The sequence below is a fragment of the Meriones unguiculatus genome, chromosome 4 (assembly GCF_030254825.1).
Source record: "Meriones unguiculatus strain TT.TT164.6M chromosome 4, Bangor_MerUng_6.1, whole genome shotgun sequence".
NCBI classification, from domain to species: domain Eukaryota; kingdom Metazoa; phylum Chordata; class Mammalia; order Rodentia; family Muridae; genus Meriones; species Meriones unguiculatus.
Genome location: NC_083352.1, coordinates 126,073,341 through 126,094,361, shown reverse-complemented (window position 1 = coordinate 126,094,361; position 21,021 = coordinate 126,073,341). Strand labels below are relative to the sequence as shown.

Genomic DNA, 21,021 nt, shown 5'->3' with positions numbered 1-21,021 from the left:
TTGAGGTGATTAGGATGGGTTTCTAATTTTTTTTTTTCTTTCTGAGTTCAGAATCAACAGAGGGAGTAAAGAACTACAGTGCTGGACACAATTGCTACAGCAGCAACATTTGCTGGCACTCCCCCAAACCCCCAACAGGACAAAGGGCTTCTGAGACAGGCTGCTTGGGTTCAAAGCATGACCTTACCACTCACTAGCTGCATTTCTGAGATCAGAGTCCTTCTCTGTGCCTTCTTTCCCCATGAAATGAAATCAAGAGTAATTCTTCCTGGTTTTCAGGGTTTGTTTTTTTGTTTTTTTGGCTTTGTTTGTTTTCTGCTGCCTTGTTTTCTGAGATCATGTCTCCTGCTCTGAGTTCAGTTCCTAACATTCATATGAAAAGCCAGGTGTGGTGGCATGCACCTGTAACAATATTACTTGAGAGCTGGAGACAGGCAGGTCCCTGGGGCTCACTGGCCAGCTGTTTAGACTAAGTGGCAAGAGACCATGTCTCAAAATAAATTAAAGTGGAGAGTGACAGAGGAAGGGAGTTGAAGCCCATGTCTGGCTTCCTTCACATTTGCACATACAGGCAAATACACACATACACACTTACATACAACACACAAATATAACATTCATGTTAGAAAAAAAGAAAAGCAGTTACTGTCAAATGGCATTAGGTGATGATGCCCGGATTCAAACCTGTAACTGCAACTCTACTACATGTTCCCAGCTAAAGCAACCTCCTTCTCATAGAGATCCAGGACAAGGGACCAGAGAGATGGCCGGGCAGGCAAAATCACTTGTCACAGAGGGGGTCACGGTGGCACTTATCTTTAATCCCAGCACTCAGGAGGCAAAAGCTGGTGGATTTCTGTGAGTTTGGGGCCAACATGGTCTAAAAGCAAGTTTTAGGACAGCCAGAGTTACACTGTGAGACCCTGTCTCCAAAACCAAAAAGTGCTTGTCATACAAGTATGATGACCTGTGCTCAATCCCTCAAGCACACATTAAGACAGAACAGCAGGGGTGCGGTGACATACTCGTTTAATCCCAGCACTGGGGAGGCAGAGGCAGTCTCTGAGTTTGAGGCCAGCCTGGTCTACAGAGTGAGTTCCAGGACAAGCAAGGCTACACAGAGAAACCTTGTTTTGAAAACAAAACAAAATAAAAACCAAACAACAACAAAACTACCCTCTGGCCTCCACACACTTGCTGTGGCACACACGGCACAAACACGCTAATAATGATGATGCTCATAATCATGATGGTGAAACAACACAGACAAAAATAAAAAGACCGCTGGGCATGGTGGCGCACACCTGTAATCCCAGCACTCTGGGAAGCAGAGACAGGCGGATCACTGTGAGTTCAGGCCCAGCCTAGTCTACCTTGTCTTGAATAAATAAGCAAATAAATAAATAAACAAGCCCAGCACAGTGCCACAAACAACAGAGGCCTCCCAAAGGAAGACCTGGAGATCAGTCATTATTCCTGGACTGTTTCCAAGGTAGGTACTGAGAAGCCCAAAGAAGGGACCTCTTTTTCACCCTGAAGGGCTCTGAAAAGGACTCAAAGGGTCAGGTATTAACTGCAGGCTTTTCTCTGAACTTCCACGCACTTCTCTTACTGAAGCTTCTGGCACTAATATGGAGCACTATCTTCTACTACCAAATCAGAGCCCAGAGAGTGCTGCAGGTGCAGTCCACCTGCATGGACAGGCAGGCAGGATAGACTCTGTCTGGTCCAAACACCTTTCAGTTTCACCACTCAGCCACTAACCAGGGTCCTCATATCTGCACCTGCTGCTTGACCCAGTCCCATGAGACCCAGAACCCTAGACTTGGGCTTCCTCTGGACCTTGTCCCAAAGGATCATTTCTGAGTGACTCCCCAAAGCCTTCCCTAGCATGGTACCCCAAGGGTTGCATCTGAATGTGGGTGCTGTGAGTAAGGCGAGCAGATGGAGCATGGGTAGAACAAAGGGTGGCTATTCTTGTTCTGAATAGTGGGGTGAGGTGTTCTGGACCCTAGACTTCATTTATATAGAAGTGACACTGCTCTGGGCTGCATCAAAGCTTCTCCTAGTATCCTAGCCGGGCAAGCAAGGACACCCTGGGATTAAAAGCCAATACCCATTTCTACTTCTCATTTGAGTCACACTCAACAGTCTGAACTTGCCTGGTAATTTCATGGCAGAAGGCAGCTAACAGCCAAGCTGGTGAGGGACAAAGCCACACAGAGAAATTTGTAAAGACCTAGAATTTGGTAGGCTTATTCTCCACCACGCAGTATACAGGGTACTCTACACACTCCAGCTAACCTGTCTGCTAACCTGGCCATTAGATACTTAGCCACTGGTAGGCCCAATGGCAGCTGGTAAAAGTAAGATGATCCTGTGCTCAATAAATTCCACACACACAATAACCCTGTGAAACAACCTGTCTAGAAAGAACTATTTCCCTTTTACAAATGTCTAGGCATAGAGAAGTAAGCTTGTCCAAACTCATGAAAATAAGGAAATGTTAAGTCAAGGTTTGTTTGTTTCTTTTTTTAAATGCTTGCTGGTTCAGTGAATGAATGAATGATTCAGATACCTATGGCTGTGGCCTTAATCAAGGAGGAGCAACAAGACTAAACATTTATAGTTCTCAAAGTGCTTTTTCACTTATCATCTCCTTGGGCCTCTCTGCCAGCCCAGGATGGAGGCGAAATGGGTGTTATCTTTCTTCAACATACGAGGCGACAGGCAGAGCTTAGCAAGAGGCTTATGGCCATTGAACAAACAAGAAATGAGGCCAACCCAGAAAAACTCCATAGCACCAACAACACGTAGCTTATTTACACAGATATGGAGGCAGCCACTGTGTGCTAGGCATGCTGCTGTACATTTTAAATGTTCAACTAATACATCTTCCAGTCATCAACTATGGAGGGGTCTGCCATCTTGGAGAACCTTGGCCAGAATTAGAGAAAATACACCCTACTGCCAAATGCCTAGTCAACAACATGGGTCATGCTGTGTACAAGTTCTGAGTTGAGGCCCTGGTGAAGGAGGTGGGGACAAGGCTGTGAGCCAAGGTCCTCAATTTCCTAACTTAATTCTTGGGCCAAAGGCTAGCCACATCTTCTGTAGCCCAAACATTTGCTCTCAGAAAGCAGCTCCTCAGACCCCAGAACACGGGTGGCAGAGGCAGACAGATTTCCATGAATTTAAGGCTAGCCTGTTCTATATAGTAAGTTCCAGGACAGCCAAGCCTGCATAGGGCTACCTTGTCTCAAAAAGGACTAAAATCCAACAAAAGCAACTCGACCCAGGGTGGCAGCAACCAGACAATTGCAAGAGCAATAGCGGCCACACCGAGTGGCGACTGTGTGCCAGGCGCCGTGCATCCTAACAGGCGTTTTCAAGCCCTCAGACTGCTTCCAGAAAAGCACTAGGATTTATTATCTCCCTGCTGTGTCTTTTAAAAAACATTTATTTATTTATTTTGTGTAGGGTACAGTGGGGTGAGGCAGCATGCCTGTGGAAGTCAGAAGACAACTTGGGGTGGGTGGCTTCTTTCCTTCTACCACATGGATTCTGGGAACTGAACTCATGTCATTAGGATTTATGGCAAATGCCTCTATCCACTGAATCATCTCATCTGCTCTTTTTCTTTGCTTGTTTGTTTGTTTTCCCCGAGACAGCTCTTCCTCTGTAATGTAGGCTAGCCTTGATGGCATTCTTCTTGTCTTAGCCTCCCAAATGCTGGGATTACAGGCAGGAGTTACTATGACAAGCTACTATAGACAACTCATTATTATTTACTTTTTGTTAGTTTGAGACAGGACTAGGCTAGTTTAGAACTCCTTATTCAAAGATGTCCTAGAACACCTGATCCTCCTAAATACTGTGTTTCAGACCTGTGTTACAAAGCCTGGTTAAGTGCAGTGCTAGGACTGGAGCCCAGGACTTCCTAAATACTAGGCAAACACTCCAGCAAGTTACACTCCTAACCCTCCTAATACCTAACTCTTCAACAGTGATCACCAATTTTCTCCCAAGGAGGTACTGGCAAGGTGAGTAGCATAAACATGAGAGCAGCTGCTACCAGAAAGAGTGAAGGCCTCCAGAGACTCCAGAACCTTTCCCACCCATAGCTGTAATCTCAATCATTTTCTACGTGTTTTGAGACTGCTCAGTCTTGCCACACCCTCCCAGGTAGCTGCTTTTACCATCCTACTGAGAGAAGAGAAGAGGACTTATGCTCAAGGCAACAGCAGTTTGTTCCTCTACGGCCCTCAAGGAGTTTGTAGCTTCTACTGGCCATCCACCACCCCCTGGAGAGAAGTGGAAGTCGTGGACTGGTGAGACTTCTGGGCTTGGCAGGAGGCAGAGCCTTATTGACTTGTGTCCTCCCTTAGGCAACAAGCCTATGCATGTGACAAGGTGCATGTCTTTCACATGGAACTGCTTTGGGGAAATTCCAGGATACCTTTTGGACTCAAGAAGTCTCAAGGATGAGAGACTGGCACAACCCTGAACTGCAAGCTAAGCTAACTATTTGTAAGCATTGTAACTAGGTCATCAGGTTCCTGGAGAAGCCAGCTGTGCCTGGGGGAGGAGGAGGGAAGTTTTGTAGCCTACAAGATCCCTACTTCCCCTCAGGCCACACCTCCTCGAAATCTGCACCTGCTCTCCAGCTGACCCCTCCCCCTCGTCGGCCCAGCTGCCAGGCTCCCAAGGCCCCTCCCTGCCTTCCTCGGTGGGAAGGCCCTTAGTAGGAGACACCTTTTTGTCATCTGAGACTTCAGAGGAGCTAAAGAAGTAGCTGCCTCTCTGGAGGGTATTTTGCTCTACCAGGGCAGCAAGAAAGCTGGGCCTCATTGGGGCTGCCAGGGTACCTTGCTGGCACAGTCACAGCAGGTGGCAGGAGACAGGTGATGTTTACCCTACAAAGGCTAGAGTTGCCAAAAGGCTTCAATCAATCCTTTGAATCTGCACCTGGCTCTGAGCCCCAAATAACAACCAGGGCAACCTACCTGCTCTGCAGGTCCCAGGTGCCTTTGACTCTTCCCTCCCTGCAGCTCTGCCTGCTGCGTCCCAGCTGACAAGGGTTTCTTTCTCCAGGGGTTACTGGAGACCTGACTGCATCCCATGGGTGCTCTGGGTCTCTCCCCTCTGAGTCCATTACTACCACCAACCACCCCCATCCCTAATGCCCTAAGGTTTGTATCAATCACTCCCTGCTTTCTTCTGCTTGACCAGTTTTACCACCAGCCCAGATCTTCTTCAGCAAAAGCCATGATAGCTCACCGTCTCCCAGTGTTTCACAGGTACCCTTCAGATCTGGCTGGCTAGTTCTTACCCAACTAGCCTATCCCAGCCACATTCCTTTCACCTATTTAAATCTTTCACTGAGCTGGGTGTGATAGTGCAACCCCAGCTCCTGAGGAGGACTGAGCTCAGGAACAGAAGGGCTCTACAGAGGCCCTGTTTCAAAACAGGCAGAAAATGACTGGGACATAGGGAAGACCACCTGCACACCATGCTTAAGGCCCTGTGTTCAACTCCCAGTGACCAGGGTAGGAAGAAGCAAAGAAGCCTTCATGTTCCACACCTTCTTAACAGGTGATAGCACCAAAAACTGAGTCCACTGTATGTCAGGCAGAAGGCTATGGTCTACACTCTACAGTCACTCTCTCAAAAAAATATTGGCCATTGTCACTGAATTCCAAATATTGTGCTAGATGCAGGTAATAAAAGCTTTCAGGACAAAGGCAAATACTCTGGGAGCTTAAGTTTCCCTGAATTAGACAGTAAACATGTAAACATGAACAGCCTCTGGGGAAGTGATACTCACGTTGAGACCTGAATGATAAAAAGAGAGTCCTAATCAGAACTGAGGCAGGCAGAGTGACTCCCAGCAGAGGAAAACATGGAGCCTCTGAGGAAGAGAGCCATTACCATTATCTTCATTTTACAGATGAGGAAGTAGAGAGCTCAGCAGACAAAGCTACACTGCTGAAAAGCTATGGGTACTTAAGCCCCAGTGACTTTCCCTACTCTGACCCTTTCCACTGGGGGTGCAGAGAGTCTAGACTGGCAATCTATCTGGCCAGGGGCCAGGTGGAAGGTGACAATGCAGACTGAGGGTGGAGGCCTCTGGACCAAGTAATCAAATGGGTGGTGATGGCAGAAGTGGGACCATTTGGCCAAGGCCTGGCCACCTGTAAGATGTAATCAGTGGTCTGGCCTCCACCACAGATTCGGCACAAGTCATTCAGCAAGTGCTTGGGGCTTACTCCCAAGTCACATGTGTTTGCGTCCTCGGAGAGTGACAGTGCACTACTACATCTAGTAGTAACAACCCTCCTGTTCACTGAACAGACCCCAGCCAATCCCCTGCCGAAGCCTGGGCACTGCGCCAGGGACTCCGGAGAAAATAAACCAATCCAGGTCTGCAGAAAAAGCAGAACATTGTGGCATAAGGATAGACTTTGGCACAAGGCCTAGTGTCAGGCTGTGCTCTGCCTCTTAGAAGATGTGTCACTCCGGAGGTCTCTGAGTCCTGGGTGTGCCCTCTTCAGAGCAGTGTGGGGATCAGGTAAGATGCTTATGTCAAGGGCACGCACACAGCACCTGGCACAGAGCAAGCATGTACTTCACACACAACACCTGCTATTATTCCTAACAACACTTAGGCATTCGATGTCTCATTTTTTGCCTTGCTTACTCTGGTAAGGTTGGCATTATCCACTCAGGTTTATGGATTCGAGAATTGGAAGTTGCTTTATCTACAGGTTTGTTAAAAGTGATTAATAAACAGTGTTTTGGCCTGGCTGCTCTGACATATCCCTCAAAAACTTAGCACCATCCAGGCACAGTGACATACGAATGCGACCCCAGTACTTTCCAGGTAGAAGGAGGACTGTAGTAAGTGCCAACGTAGCCTGGACTACACAGTGAGACTCTGTCTCAAAAACAAAACCCCCGAAATCTCACGTGATAAAGACATGGTCCCTAATGCAAGCAACAGTGTTCTGATGCAGGATCTTCAGGAAGGTAACTGGATGATGAGGGCAGAGACGATAATGGGTTCACTCACTGACTGAAATCAAGCCATTTTACTCAGAGACTTGAAGATGGGGAGGGATTAAAAGGTCTGCTCAGCCTGACATCCTCTTCTCATCACTGAAGAGCAGATTCACAATTTAATGGGCTATTGGGCAATGGGGAAAACACTGGATGGAAGTGAATCACTAGGGGCACACAGTGATGGGTACATTCTTTTCCTAGCTCTGTCTCTCATGCCTCTTGCTTCCTCGCTACCATGAGGTAAGCAAAAGCAACTCTGCTTCACCATTTGTGGGCCACAAAGTTCTGCCTCACCACTCATAAATCAGAGACAATGGAGCCAAGGGCCATGAATTGAAAGCTCTCAAATGGTGAGCTAAAATATCTGGGAGCAGATAGATGACCACATAGACTGATTCAAATGTTAAGGATGACACTGGTCAGTCCCAAGGTGTGAAGCACTGAGACAGACTGCCCACAGGAAGCACCACCACACCAGTGGTGCCTTCATCTAAGGCACGCACTTAAACTAAATGAACCCACAGGAGCAGTGCATGGTGGGGCAAGCCAGTAATCCCAGGAAGTATAGGAGTTCAAGGTTATCCCCAGCAACACAGTGAATTTGAGGCCAGCCTGGGATACATGAAACTCAAAAGGCCACCTGCTCCCAGCAAAACAAAATAAACTTCAGGCAAATGGATTTTATGTCTGGCAGGCATGTCACTCCGTTTTAATTTCCTCCCTGGAAATGAGGCTGAAAGCACCCATCTTACCTGGAAATATGAACAAAAGGTTTGGTCCATCAGAAAACACTATCATGTACATAAACTGTCATCCGATGGTGCTGTTTTCAAAGCTAAACACTGAGCTGGAACCCCAGCTCCTCTGGGCCTGTGAGACCTTTAGAGCATCCTTTTTCTTTCAGCCTCAGTTTTCTTGACCATAAAAATAAAGATGCTACCTACTTTGTAGGTTGTTTCAAGGATGAGAAGTAAACAGCCTAAGCTTTAGGATAAGGCAGACCTGGGGACAAGTCCTAACTCTGCCTCCTGTTATACCCCCTCAAGGCTGTTAGCTTTCCTCCCAGGCTTTGCCCAGTACTGTGCTACTCACACAAGCTGCTTTACTCCCGTGCCTCAGTTGTGAAAAGCCGCTAATAATAGTACATACTTCAAGTGCTACTGTGAGAATAGAATCAATTCAATTAGTACTTGTATCGCACACTGAACAATGCCTGGCATAGAGTAAGCATTCAATAAATGTTAGGTGCTATTAATAGCAATGTTAACAATAATATTAATCACCAAGTGGAATAAGAGGGAGGGGTTGCTTAGTCCTGGGACATGGGCAGCCCCTGGAATAATTCCACAGAAGTGCCTGGACATCTGTCTGGAAGCAAGCTTTCAGCCTACGGGAGATGCTTCCGTGGAAAGGGCATGAGGCTGGGCTCCTAGGTCCCGGTCCCACAGACCAGGGGCCAGCCTCTGGGGAGGCGAGTCAGGTTCCTCTGAAGGGACACTGTGTTCCCAGTGGTTGTGTTCCAGGCGCTGCCTGACTCTGACTTGGGAGAACAAAGGCACATGTGTGTGGCCAGGGTGGAGGGAGGGGAATGTTTCCCTTTCAAGAGTTGGAACAAAGGATCTGAGGCATAGTTGAGTGCATTCCAATCCCCTCCCAAGCCAGCTCCCATTCCTCAGATGACTGTCCAATGTGGTTCACAACCTTCCAGCTTCCTTTTGAAAGGTGACTTGGGAAGGGGTGGCAAGCTCTGTCACTCCACCCTGTCATCAATCTCCAAGAAACAGAATTTTAAAAGCAGAACCTTGGATACCTCTCTTAGGAATCTTTGTCCTATGCCCACATGGGTAGGAACCTCCGGGAGAAGTTAGTTCATGGAGAACACAGGGTATTCCAAGTGACAGGTCTAATGCCCCTCTAGGGGAGAGTTCATAACGGATGGAGCCAAGGAGATAGGCCAGGCGTTCTTTTGGACTGATCCCACAGTCTAGCATTAGAGGCAGATTATCAGAAAGGCATCCCCAGTCATAGGGGAGGACAGGTTGGAGGTGGTGACTAGGTAAAGGGGGAAGGGAGTAAGAGCAGAGAAAGTGACTGAAAGAGGAAAGGGAGGGGCATAAAAAAAGTAGGGGGGCACGCCTCTTGGGACATTACTTTCCAGTTTCCACACTCTGCAGCAGGAATCTGGCTGCTGGGCTGGGACAGGAAGAGGTCTATGGAAGTCATTGCAATGGCATTTCCTGGAGAGCACGAGAAAAAGCTCTAGTTCCGAGGGAAACTATGCTCTCTACCCAGAGAACGCCATAGCTTGGAGCTAGTGTAGGCCTGGCCAGAGACTCACTGGGGATGAAACCAAGCCACACAAAGTCCCAAACAAAGGTGGTTTCTCACTATAAAAACAGTGACTGAAGGAGCCCAAAGATTATGACAGTCCTGCCTGGATGACTGCCACTATTCTGAGCACTTTAGGGTCAAGAACTGCCTTTCTGAACCTTCCCAAAAAGCCCAGGTCACACAGCAGGTGACCAGTGAAGTCACTAATCTTTGAGCCTGCCTGCTCCTGTGACATGGCGATGGCACTGTCCTAATCACCAATCTGCATGGCTGAAGGTATCACAAAGACAAGGCACACATGCAAGTGCTTTGTAGGCTGGAATGTGCCTGTCAGTGTGCTGTGGAGACTTATTCTTGTGATGACCTGTGATGGACAGGAAAAAGCCACTCTAAAATAATTGCTGTGAAACAGCCTTCTTGGTGAAATCTGCCATAGGGCTGAAAGCCTGTGAGAATCAGGACTCCTAGGATGTCAATTTCAAGATCCCATCATGAGGGAGAAACTGAGGTCTATGATTGAAGTGATTTAACAGACTGAATATGGATAACTAGGAGAGTAGACTTTTGGATCTTTACTCTAAGACCAGGGAGAACTTGGTCCACCAGGGCATATATATACACACACACACATACTAGAGCTCACACCATGACAGAAGGCTGCCATGAGAATGTGCTAATGGATAACTATAAAGAAAGGAGAGAATGGACACTTTGTGAATGAGCCAAGAGTTTCATGGTATACATAATAAAAAGTATGACGTCAACATGGTGTCAAGCTCTCCATATCCCAGGCATATTTCAATGTTTTATCATTGTGCCCAAGATTCAGGAAGGTCAAAAGAGCCTGGGGGAGGGGGAGGTTAGGATTTTTAACTTAGACAAGCTGCAGCTTTTCAGGCAGAAATGAAGAATAGAGGAGGGCAATTTGTAAAGTATATTTGAAGGGAAGCATTTCTGAAGAAGAGTTAGGTTATTTATTTAGCATGAGACAGGGGTTTACTCCATAGCCCAGGCTTGCCTTGAATTCACGATGTAGACTGGGCTGGCTTTATACCCAGAGTAATCTTTCTGGCTCAACCTCAAGCACTAGGATTATAGCCATGCACCACCATGTCCAGCCTAACAGCTTATTAAGCCCTCATTCTATCTAGAGTTTAAACAGTCAAAGAATATAACTTCCAACGTGGCTAGATGAACCGATCGATACAGCATGTGCAAAGCTGGTCTCCTCTCATTACCTCGACACCCATTTAAAGCCAAGATGGCTTTTCACCTGCCAGTGGCACCAGCTTCTTCACAAGACCTGCCTCCACCCTCACAGAATTCTGAGCATCACCTCCCTGCTCCAAACCCACTCTTGGCTCACCTCTCATCCCAAGCCAAAGCCTCAACCTATCCTGTGATGCCTGGTATGCTCCAGTCCCCAGACTCCTCTCCTTCCCCCCCCCCCCAAGCTTTAAAAAAATATCTATCTATTTATTTATTTAGGTTTTTCAAGACAGGGTTTCTCTGTGTAGCCTTGGCTGTCCTGGACTCACTCTGTAGACTAAGCTGGTCTCAAACTCAGTGATCTGCCTGCCTCTGCCTCCAGAGTACTGCAATTAGATGTGTGTGCCACCATGCCTGGCTCCCCCCAAGCTTTTTTTGCCCTCGTGTCCTACCATTTTGTTTTCTGCTGCTTCTTCAACCAAACTGATCTCTTGACATCCCTGAAAATGCCAAGCATCTTTCGTCCTCAGTCTTCCCTTCTGCTTGAAAAGCTCTCTATATGGACACACACAGTGAACCACCTCCTCTCCTTCAGATCTTGGCTCAGATACCACCTTCAGGTGGTATCCTTTGTTGGGGTTCTGGATACAGTACTCCAAAAACATGCCTGTGAGAGTCTAGAACATCCCTATGTGACATATCTGAAGTCAGTAATTCTGAGAAATCCACACTCAGAGACACATAGGAGAAACTCTGAAGAGCTGTTTTTTTTTGTTGTTGTTGTTGTTTTGTTTTTTTTAAGATACGGTTTCTCTGTGTAGCCTTGGCTGCGCTGGAGAAAAGCTGTTTTCTATAAGAGAAACATCTATATAAAAGTGTCTGTTACAGAAGTATTTGTATCAGTTGTCAGGTTGCTCTACAACTTTTATTACCTAAGATACTTTATCTGAACGGCAAGACAATATTTATTCACTATAATTTACAGCTAAGCTTTCCATAACTTGAATGGTCACTGTATGAAACCCAAAGCACTATCCCTTCCTTCCATTTACTTATTTACTTATTGGTTTGAGACAGGGTCTGGCCTCCAACTCAAAGATCTGCCTGTCTCTGCCTCCTGGATGCTAGGATTAGAGGCATGTGCCACCACACTCAACCTCCTGTTCCTTTCTGGAGTTCAGAATGATGCATAAACTCAACCTCGAATCTAGTCATTCTTTGAGTTTGGCTCTTGTGCACACACGGGTTATCAAAATGTTTGGGTTTCTCCTGTTAATTTGTCTATGTCAAGTTAATTCATAGTCTAGCCAAAGAACCTTGCTCAATAGATGAGGGGTGAGCTATTTTTCATTTCCCTATGTCTTGGTTGTTCAATTTTTTGATCACTCATAAAGTTTCATCCCTTTGGGGCTGGAGAGATGGCTCAGAGGTTAAGAGCACTGGCTGTTCTTCCAAAGGTCCTGAGTTTAATTCCCAGCAAACACATGGTGGCTCATAATCATCTATAATGAGATCTAGTGCCCTCCTCTGGCATGCAGGTTTACATGTAGACAGAACACTGTGTACATAATAAACATACATATTAAAGTTCCATCCACCCATTTATGTATTTATTTATTTATTTATTTATTTACTTACTTACTGGGAATGGGGCATGTCATAGGCACATATGGAGGTCAGAGGTCAACTTGCAGAGTTAGTTTTTCCCTTCTACCATGTGGGAACCAGAGATTTAACTTGGGGTATCAGGCTTGACAGAATGCATCTTTACAAGCTCAACTATATTGATAGGCCCTTTCATCACCATTTTTAAGCTGCCTCACCCTGCCTTGTTAGGCATTCTCTAAGAATCAATCTGCCTTATTTTCCTTATTTTCTTCAGAGTACCTATCAGCTGATGCATCACAGACAGACAAACATACAAACATACACACCGGTCTTCTGGAGGAGCAGCAAGAGCTCTTAAACACTGAGCCATCCCTCTAGCTCCCAGGCCACACAATATCATGGGGCTGCTGTTGTATGCACACTCCATCACTGACAAAAATGTCATACAACTTTTGTTTGTGTGCACACTCAGCTTAGCTTGGGAGGCCAGAGGTAAACCCTGGGTGTTATTCCCCAGGAGCTACCTACCTCACTGGCCTGGAACTCACCCATTAAGGCAAAGTGGCTGGCCAGCAGGCCCTAGAAATCCCCTTGTTTCTGCCTTTCAGCTTTGGGATTACAGGTACATACCACTGTGTCTGGCTTTTTTTAAAAAACAAACAAATATGGATTCTGGATTTTGGTGCTCAAACTCAAGATATTTATCTTGTATATCTTTTCTGTGTAGCCTTGGCTGTCCTGGAATTCACTCTGCAGACCAGGCTGGCCTTGAACTCATAGAGATTTGCCTGTCTCTGCCTCCCAAGTGTCAGGATTAAAGAGCATGTGCCACCACTGCTTGGCCCACCAACTCAGATTCTTAGGCTAGCAGACTGAGCCTCAGCCTCCATTACATTTTTGTTTTTGTTTGTCTCTCTACCAGAATGAGCTACATGAGGCCAAAACTTAATTTTGCTTAGTATTTGTTTCCCAGTGCCTAGCAGAGTGGGGGCTCAATAATTTGGTCAGAGGAAGCTCCCACCATTATTACTCTGGTTTGATAAGGGCCTTTCCTGAGGTACCCAGAACTATGCTCTGGGCTGTGAGCAAGATGTGGACTCTATCTCAGCTCCTGAGTACAGCTGTTAGAAACACTGTCTCTGCACCAACTTAAACGAGCAGTTAGCTTCATTTCCTTTATGCAAAGTGCTGGGTGTAACATATAAAAGGTGGATAACAGGCTGGTGGCAATGTGTCAGGCTCTTTTCTTCCCTAGGTGAAACAAAGACCCAGTGGGATTGTCTCTATCACTAGATGCTCAATGGGAGTAAGGAAGACAGACGGTGAGCTTCAGGGAGCAGAGAATCCAGAGTGATTCCTTCAAGAAAAGAGGAGGAGTCCTAGGGAGGACCCTGCAGACTGGTTGGAGGCTGGGGATGGGAGCAGAGATCTTCGTAGATCAAGGTTGCCGAGGATGATGTTTCTGTTGAAGAGCAGCTCAATGGTGATTACCTTAAATCTAAGCACACTAAACCAAGACAAAGAGCACTGCAAAAAGCAAGACATAATATAGTCTGAGGGCTGGGGAAAAACCAGAAGAGGTCAGCACAGGAGAGGAGTGCCCAAATCCACCAGCCTTGGGACAGAAGTCTGCTGGGAGAGGGGGTCAACTAACATTACTGCTTCACTCAGCCCAAACAAAACTGGTGGTTGCCCACAAAAAAGTCAAGAAATTTCTTCAGGTTCCACTAGGGCCCCCTAAAAAATACCGAGGTAATTTTCAAGCATAAGATGAAGAGCTCCATGTGGCTGCTGGGGATATCATTTTAGGGAGTCTGGAAAACCCTGTGGTGGCAAAGAGTTTTAAGAGCCATCTAAAAAAAGGACACTGAGAAGAAGTGGGTGTTCCAAGGGGGAGCCCCTGAGACACTTCTACTTCATTTAGAGACCTGAATGAGATTACTAAAAATTTTTGTGCTGGGGTTTCTGACGGGGCTTCCCCCAAGAAAACCACAGAACTGCCGAACGTGCAAATGGAGCTGAGGTGCTTCAACTAAGCACATCTCCATATCTGTGTTGTCCTGAAGAAGCCAGAACAGGTAAGAAGAGATCTGCAGCTGGAGAAAGGCCAAGAATTAGGTGTTCTCCCCACTATCGCTTGTTCAATGCCCTAACAATGGTACTTCCATTGGGCGAAAGGGTATCTCCAGGGCTGGCTATATCAAAATGACTGGTCCACCTGTGGTTTCACTCACATTCAAAGCAACCCTCCCCCCATCCCCCAAAAAGTTTCATCCACTGGGGGCTAGATCTCAGTGAACTGGCTTAGTTTCTTAAGGAGTAACTCCAGGGGGTAAAGTTCAGAGCCTTGAGGGAGGAAGCTCATTCTGGAAGAGAAGTGTGTCCACCCTACAATTAAGGTTAGGGAAGGGCTTCTATTCTGGCAGTTGGGTATCATTATTCCATTTTACAGGTGGGAGAGAAAGAAGACAAGGGACCCAAACAGGTTCAACATTTTTCCAGGTGACTCAGGCAGGGTCGCAGTAATATGGCCAGAGGCTGGAGTTCCAATCCTTAGAGCATCACCCTCCAATTAACAGAGGTTCTGGGTAGGCCATCTCCCTGCAGACATGCCACTTTCTGTGACTGACAAGGCTGAGATTTTAATAATGAAGACATTAACAAGAAGCCCATCATGACTGGGCAAACTCCTGATGCCACTCAACACTTGCCATGCCTGAGCTTTACTAGCGTCACAATCTGACGTTTCCACATATTTGGGAACCTGCTGCTGCTGATAAAGACACTCAGATACCTGAACAATGCCATAACTGCAGCAAGGAATGAGCACCTTCTACAGGCATGCTTTTCTCAGCCCAAGAACAGCCCTGGCATTCTGCAGTAGTCTGTCTAGATTATTAATTCCTAAACAAGGTATGGATGGAAAGGGCTTTGGACTCTGAAATTACGCCTACCTCAACTTAAATTTCACACTCAGACACTTAGTTGGCTGGGAAACACTTAAGCTCATTCAGCCACTGGAGCTCTGTGTACAGCCTGGGAATATATTCACCTTCCTTGGAAAGTCACTGTGTGGAACACATGAAGAACTGTGTATTTCCATGATAGTGTCTAGCTTAAGGAGCACCCAACAAACTGCTCAGTTAAGTGGCTACATTCAAGTATAAAACACAAGGCTGAGTGCATGAGGTGCTCAAGGTACTCAAGAAAGACAAAGTTCTTTTCTCTTGCCTAAAGGAATGCTAAATTCAGAGCATACCTTGCGTCAACCTACCCTGAGTGAACCCTGAACTTTGAGACCTTGTAGCTGCAGTCTCCAGGAAAGTTTGGAAATGCCACTACAGCACCTCTGTGCAACTCAGGGGAGGGCTGTACCTAAAAGGAAATGGGCAGGTATCTTCCACCAAGGCTCAAATAACACCGAGTGGAATGTTCTTCAACCCCTGGTCTCCGGGGAAGAATGCATGCCCAGAAATGGTCTGCCATAACTGGCTCTTCTGCACACATTGCCTCTGCTCACCAAGCACAAGTGGCAAGTTACCAGGTATGCTGCCCAACAGGCTCTGGAGAGACTTGAGTGGAGAGACATTGGGAGGGGTAATTTTAGTCAGTGGGGAGCTAATGAACGTGCCCCAAGCTGCTGCCTCAGGTAGGTTTAGGTTTAGCATTTCTCCAGGTTACTGGAATAAGACATGAAATGAGGGGCAGCTGGCAATTCTCAGGTCCCAGTGCCTCTGCAGAGGTTGGCCGGCCCCACAGGTGCCTCCTCCATCTGCCTACTGTTTGTAGCTGACAAGAGCCTACCTGGTGTAAGAACCACTAACGAAAGGCAGTTAGTTAACAAGCAACAGAGGCAAAGGGCCCAAGTCTACCAGGAGATGCTTCAGAGGGTGTGTCTGAAGTGCTGGACTCCTGTCCTTTCTGTAATCAGCTGAACAAATATTTGCCCCAGAAGAGAATCAAAGCAAGAGAAAATGAATAGAAGAGGTCACAGCACAAACCAACAGGAACTATTTAATCATTTATCTCCCCGGAGAATTCATTTACAGATTGGCTTTCAAGCCTGGCAATCCTTAGCTCAAGGGAGCCCACCTTTACCTCAGCCAGCTCTGCTGTGGTCATCTGACCTCTACTGACAAGTGACCTCCTTGCCTTCACAAGAGCTACTGAAGGGGAAGAGTGGGTAAAGTTTCAAAGAAACGGGAAACAAGAGACAGGATGGGGTTCCAGGGCAAACCCAGGAGGTCTCTCTCTCAGTAGTAAAGCAAAATGCCTGCCCCACCCTAGGCCCAGCCTATGGACAACTGAATTCTTGGCATTCCCGAGTCCATGGTGCATGGCCCCTTCCACCTCACTTCCTTCAATGGATGACTTATTTTCCACAGCCTATCCACTTTCTACATGTTCTGAGGGGGCAGAATAGTTCTCAAAAGACCCAAGCTCCCCTATTCTGGAAAACTGCCTACCATAGTGGCCACTGTCTAGGGAGTTCTCACCTCTATCTCACCCTGACTAGGTGACAAGCAGAGAAGCTTCTCTGAAGAAAAGGCATTCACAGGCGTCAGCCTCTGCTCACTTTATCTCTAAGGGTCACAATAGTCTGTTAAGCATGGAGAGCTTGGCACATTCTTTTCTAGTGTTAGAAATTAAGGCTCCAGAAGGTAAACCAGCCTGTCCAAGGTCACATGGGCAGTTAAGTGACAGGGCCAGGACTCACACCCACAGCCAGTCTGTCACCAAATCTTAATTTCCTATCGAGCCTCACAGAGAGGTTCTTGCTCTGCCAGCAAACAGCCACTTCAGTAAAGAGGCCCCAGGGCCCTGAGCAGAAAAGCAATAGGCAGAACAGCTGGAGATCCCCAACCGACCCCAGGCAGTGAGGTGCAAAGTCCTGGGGCTCAAATATATGACACAGCAAGAGCTCCACAAAACAAGCCAACCATGCAGAAAGTTGCATACCTTGGGGAAAATGAACTTAGGGGCACAGCACAAACACAACTAGCCCAGACCACCCTCCTCTAAAACCAGACACTACTCAGCCACTCAAGGCAGTGGGGGCTCCTGCCTGGCCAAAGGGTCTGAGTCCCGTGCATGCAGTTACACAGGGGCCTGAGGTTACCAGCTCTTCAGTTTCTCCCGGTATTATGTTCATCACCCCAGCCAAGGTGACCCATTACATGAGAGTGAGCAGAACACAGGGAGAGCTTGCCACTCACAGATTTTAAGCCAAGTAAACGAACAAGCTATGCTTTTCTTTGCTGAAACTGGAACAAAACTATGAAATTGTGGGGGCCACAGGGGCAGCCAGAATGAAAGAGGTAGGCACCTCAAGAACTGGGTCATCTCTATTTCCAAGGCCCACATCTTGTTTTGAAATGAAGCCGGGAAGGTCTCCTGAACAATCCACAGCCTCAACAATCATGCCATGCAACAGAAAGAGACCAACAAGGGCAGTTGGGGATCTCCATAGAGAAGAGACACACAAGGGGCGTGGTTCTTACCCAGCCGCCGTTCTCCTGGATCCAAGGCTCTAGGTGGTCATTCAGGTAGGTGGCCATCCAACTTGCGATCCGACTCACCAATACCTGCATCTCCTTGTCTACGCTTTCCACACACAGTGCCCCACCGAAGGAGAAAAAGGCCACAATGCGACCCCAGTTTACCCCATCCCGGAAGAGTTCATTCACTACCTGTTCAAAGCTCTGATATGCTGTCCCTGGGGTTATATGAAGCTGGGATGTTAGATCATTGAATGCCCGCCGGTACCGAAGTTCAAACTCATCACCAGCCTCTCTCAGCGCTTGTTTCACTGCTGCCATGGGGATCACCTCCCGTGCATCCAAACTGCTGCTGCTGTGGCCAGTGGCTCCATTCACTGCCCGGCTGTCCGCCAGGTGCCAGGATGGGTTGCCATTGATGGCACTGGGGGTCTCCCTCTCTGATTCAGTTCCTTCTGGGGCCTCAGTCCTGTTCTCTTCGACATCACTAAACTGACTCCAGCTGTATCCTTTCTGGGAAAGCTTGTAGGAGAGAAAGTCAACCACCAGCTCCCGGTTACTCTGAGACATTTTTATAATAGAGATGGTCTCAACCAGTCCATTGTCCAAAACACCTGCTCGCTCACTGGGTCTGCTCTGTGTTTAGCGATGCTCTTCCAGGATCCAAAGCCAAGATAAGGTTCTGAAGAGAGAGAAAGAGCTTCAGGAGAAAAATTTTAAATGCATGGCATTTACCTTACAATAAACCCATTCCTCTTCCAGGTACCAGAATTGGTTTCTTTGTGGCTCTTATGAAGGTCTGAGTCCAGGTTCTAAAGGACTTCAATGAAGTCAAATTGAAAGGACCAGCAAGCTTTGAATTGTTTCATCAGCCTCTTTTTACTATAACCACCCACCCCTTTTTCTCCGAAATGCCTTTCTCAAAAAGTCACCCCAATTGGCATACACCCCCCCCTCCCACCTACATTCAAATCTATCTCCGGCGACAGCAAGCAGGTGCAGCCCCCGGAAGATCTTTTGTATCATAGGTCGGGTGGTGGTACTGGGTCGCCGGTAACTCAGCAAAAGAAAAAAAAGCAAAAAAACCAAACCAAAACAAAACAAAACAAAACACCATTCCCGGCCAAAGGGATCATGCGACCTGGTAGACAGCCCAGAAGGCGACACAGGAATTGGGAAGCTTAGGAACCTGGCCCCTCGCTTGCTTCCTCCATCGCCCAGATCGAGGGCGGCCTCTCTGCTCCGCAGCTCCAGCCACCCGGGAGCCCAACCCCCTCGCTCTAGCACGCCCCTTGGCTCTTCGCCTCCTACTGGGAGCCAGGAGAACTCTCCCGGAGGTACGGGTTTAGTGTAATTCCGCCCCCCCCCCTCTTTCTTTCTATTTAAGTACCAGCCCTTGGAAGAGGCTTCCGAAACCCTAAAGGGACTTCTCAGTGAACCTCAAGGTTTCGAGCAGGGACGCGGGGAGGGGGAGAGCGGCCTCGGATCTGCGAGGTGATTTCGGAAAGACCACCCCCGGGCCTCTCCGAGAGGCTGGACGCTGGAGGCCCCCCACAAACACCGCTGATTGCTTCTCCAGTCCCCAAAGGCCCTGGGCATGGCGTTGGGGGACTGCCAGGTCCTCCATTCCGCGCCCGGACACAATGGCCGCCGGCACCCCGCACAAAGAGGGGGTGAGAGGGAGGCGCTGCGCCCCGCCACCAGCCGGGAAGGAGGGTCGAGGCTCCCACCGCGGAGACCTCGTTCTCCTGAGGCCCGGCCCACGGCGGCCTCCTGGAGCCCCCTGCAGGGCTCGCGGACCGGAGGCTGCTACGCGCCGGAGCCCCGGGTGGGTGGGCCGAGGCCTCGCTTACGGCCCGTGCTCCCCCAGGCCGGGTACCCGCCGAGCCACCGCCCCGTTGCTAAGCAACCGCCTTCCCTCAGGGGCGCCCCCTAGACCTCTCTGGAAGGAGGGGTCTCGCCCCCGCGGCCCGCCCCAGCACAGCCAATCCGCGGGGCGCACCGGCACGGAAGCGGGACGGCCAGGGCTCCCATTGGGCGCAGCGCCTGTCAGGCACAAGGGAGGCGGCGCTCTCACCTGCGAGCCCAGCGAGCCGTGGGGGGCCACATCCCCCCTTCATCGGCCTGGGAGCTTCCAGACGCCTGGGCGCTCGGCGGCTGAGTTGTACGCCGCGGACGTGGGTCGGCCTACCTGGCTTGACTGCTCGCGCCGTGTCTCCCGGAGAAGCCGGCCTCAGTTTCCCCTGAAGAGACCGGGGGAACTTGCAAGCGCAGTCACTTCCGGTGCCGAGGCAGCGCGCGCGAGCCCGAGACGCAAGAAGAGTGCGCGCTAGGAGGGACTAGCGTCGAGACGCGGGGAAGGGCGCTCCCTAGCGGGAGATTTGAGGAGTCGCAGGCGCATGGAACGCTTACCGGCTCGCGCTCCGTCTAGTCCATCCATCCATCCATCCATCCGTTTGTGTGCTGAAAAAGCACTTCTTTTCCCCTGGGTGTCCAACATCGGACAGGTTTCTCAACTTGTGCACATTTTCCTCAATTAAAAAATAGATAGCAGTAATTGGCCTCTCATTGAGTGTGTATCGGTTACTACTTGAAAAGCCCGAAGACTAGAAAAACCCTCACTTTGTTTGGATTGTTGAGAGTTATGAACAAGGCAAGGCACGGCCTCTATTTTTATGAAGACTTATACGGCAGGGGAAGAGACAGTGTCCAACTAGAAAAAGACACCCCCCCAAAAAAAAAAAAGCCTGGGGGTGGGAATAAAACCAATCCTGACACTGTGATAACGATGGTGAATTGAGAGTTGACTAGAGCGCATCTTTTTAAAAATGCAAAGCCGGCTCTGGCTGACCAGCACAGCAGAAAGACATTTAACAGTTTTTCAGCTCAAGCTTGGCTCAAGATGACCTTAATTTCTGATCCTCCTGTCTCGATATCATATCCAGTTTATATGTTGTTCAGGGTGTGCTTTGTACAACCGATATAGTCATTCTACCAAAAGAGTCATAATCCCAGTTTTTCAAAAAGTGTATTCTTTTATTTGAGGGAGCGAGTGTGGGTGAACAAATGCTGCCAGGTGTGGGTGGAGGTCAGAGGACAACTTTTGGGAGTTGATTCTGTCCAAGAGTGAAACTCAGACCCTCGGGCTTGCAAGGCAAGTTCTCTCTTTTCATGCAGGGCCTAGTTATGTAGCTGTGTAACTCAGGCTGACCTTGACCTTGAACTCACTGTATATTCTAGGTTGGTCTTCAACTTATAGCAGCCATCCAGCTTTTGTGGACTGAGAGCTACTGGCATCTCATCCTCCCGGTGT

The 21,021-nt window shown here is 48.3% G+C and overlaps 1 protein-coding gene across 4 annotated transcripts in view; it reads right to left on the bottom strand.

Annotated features, from left to right (window-relative positions):
- The window catches only part of Bcl2l1 (BCL2 like 1), a 49,235-nt gene extending 29,209 nt beyond the window's left edge, over nucleotides 1-20,026 (bottom strand). The window contains exons 1-2 of one of the 4 annotated variants that reach the window (XM_021639704.2): nucleotides 19,900-20,026; nucleotides 17,712-18,390 (exon numbers count right to left, since the gene is read on the bottom strand). In XM_021639704.2, coding sequence (XP_021495379.1) covers nucleotides 17,712-18,278 — 567 coding nt within the window. In that variant the 5' untranslated portion in view covers nucleotides 18,279-18,390; nucleotides 19,900-20,026. Of the gene's footprint in view, nucleotides 1-17,711; nucleotides 18,391-18,673; nucleotides 18,964-19,785 lie in introns of those variants that run through there. The other 3 variants (XM_021639705.2, XM_021639706.2, XM_021639702.2) reach the window with 3 other exon arrangements.
- Nucleotides 20,027-21,021: the final 995 nt, after the last annotated feature.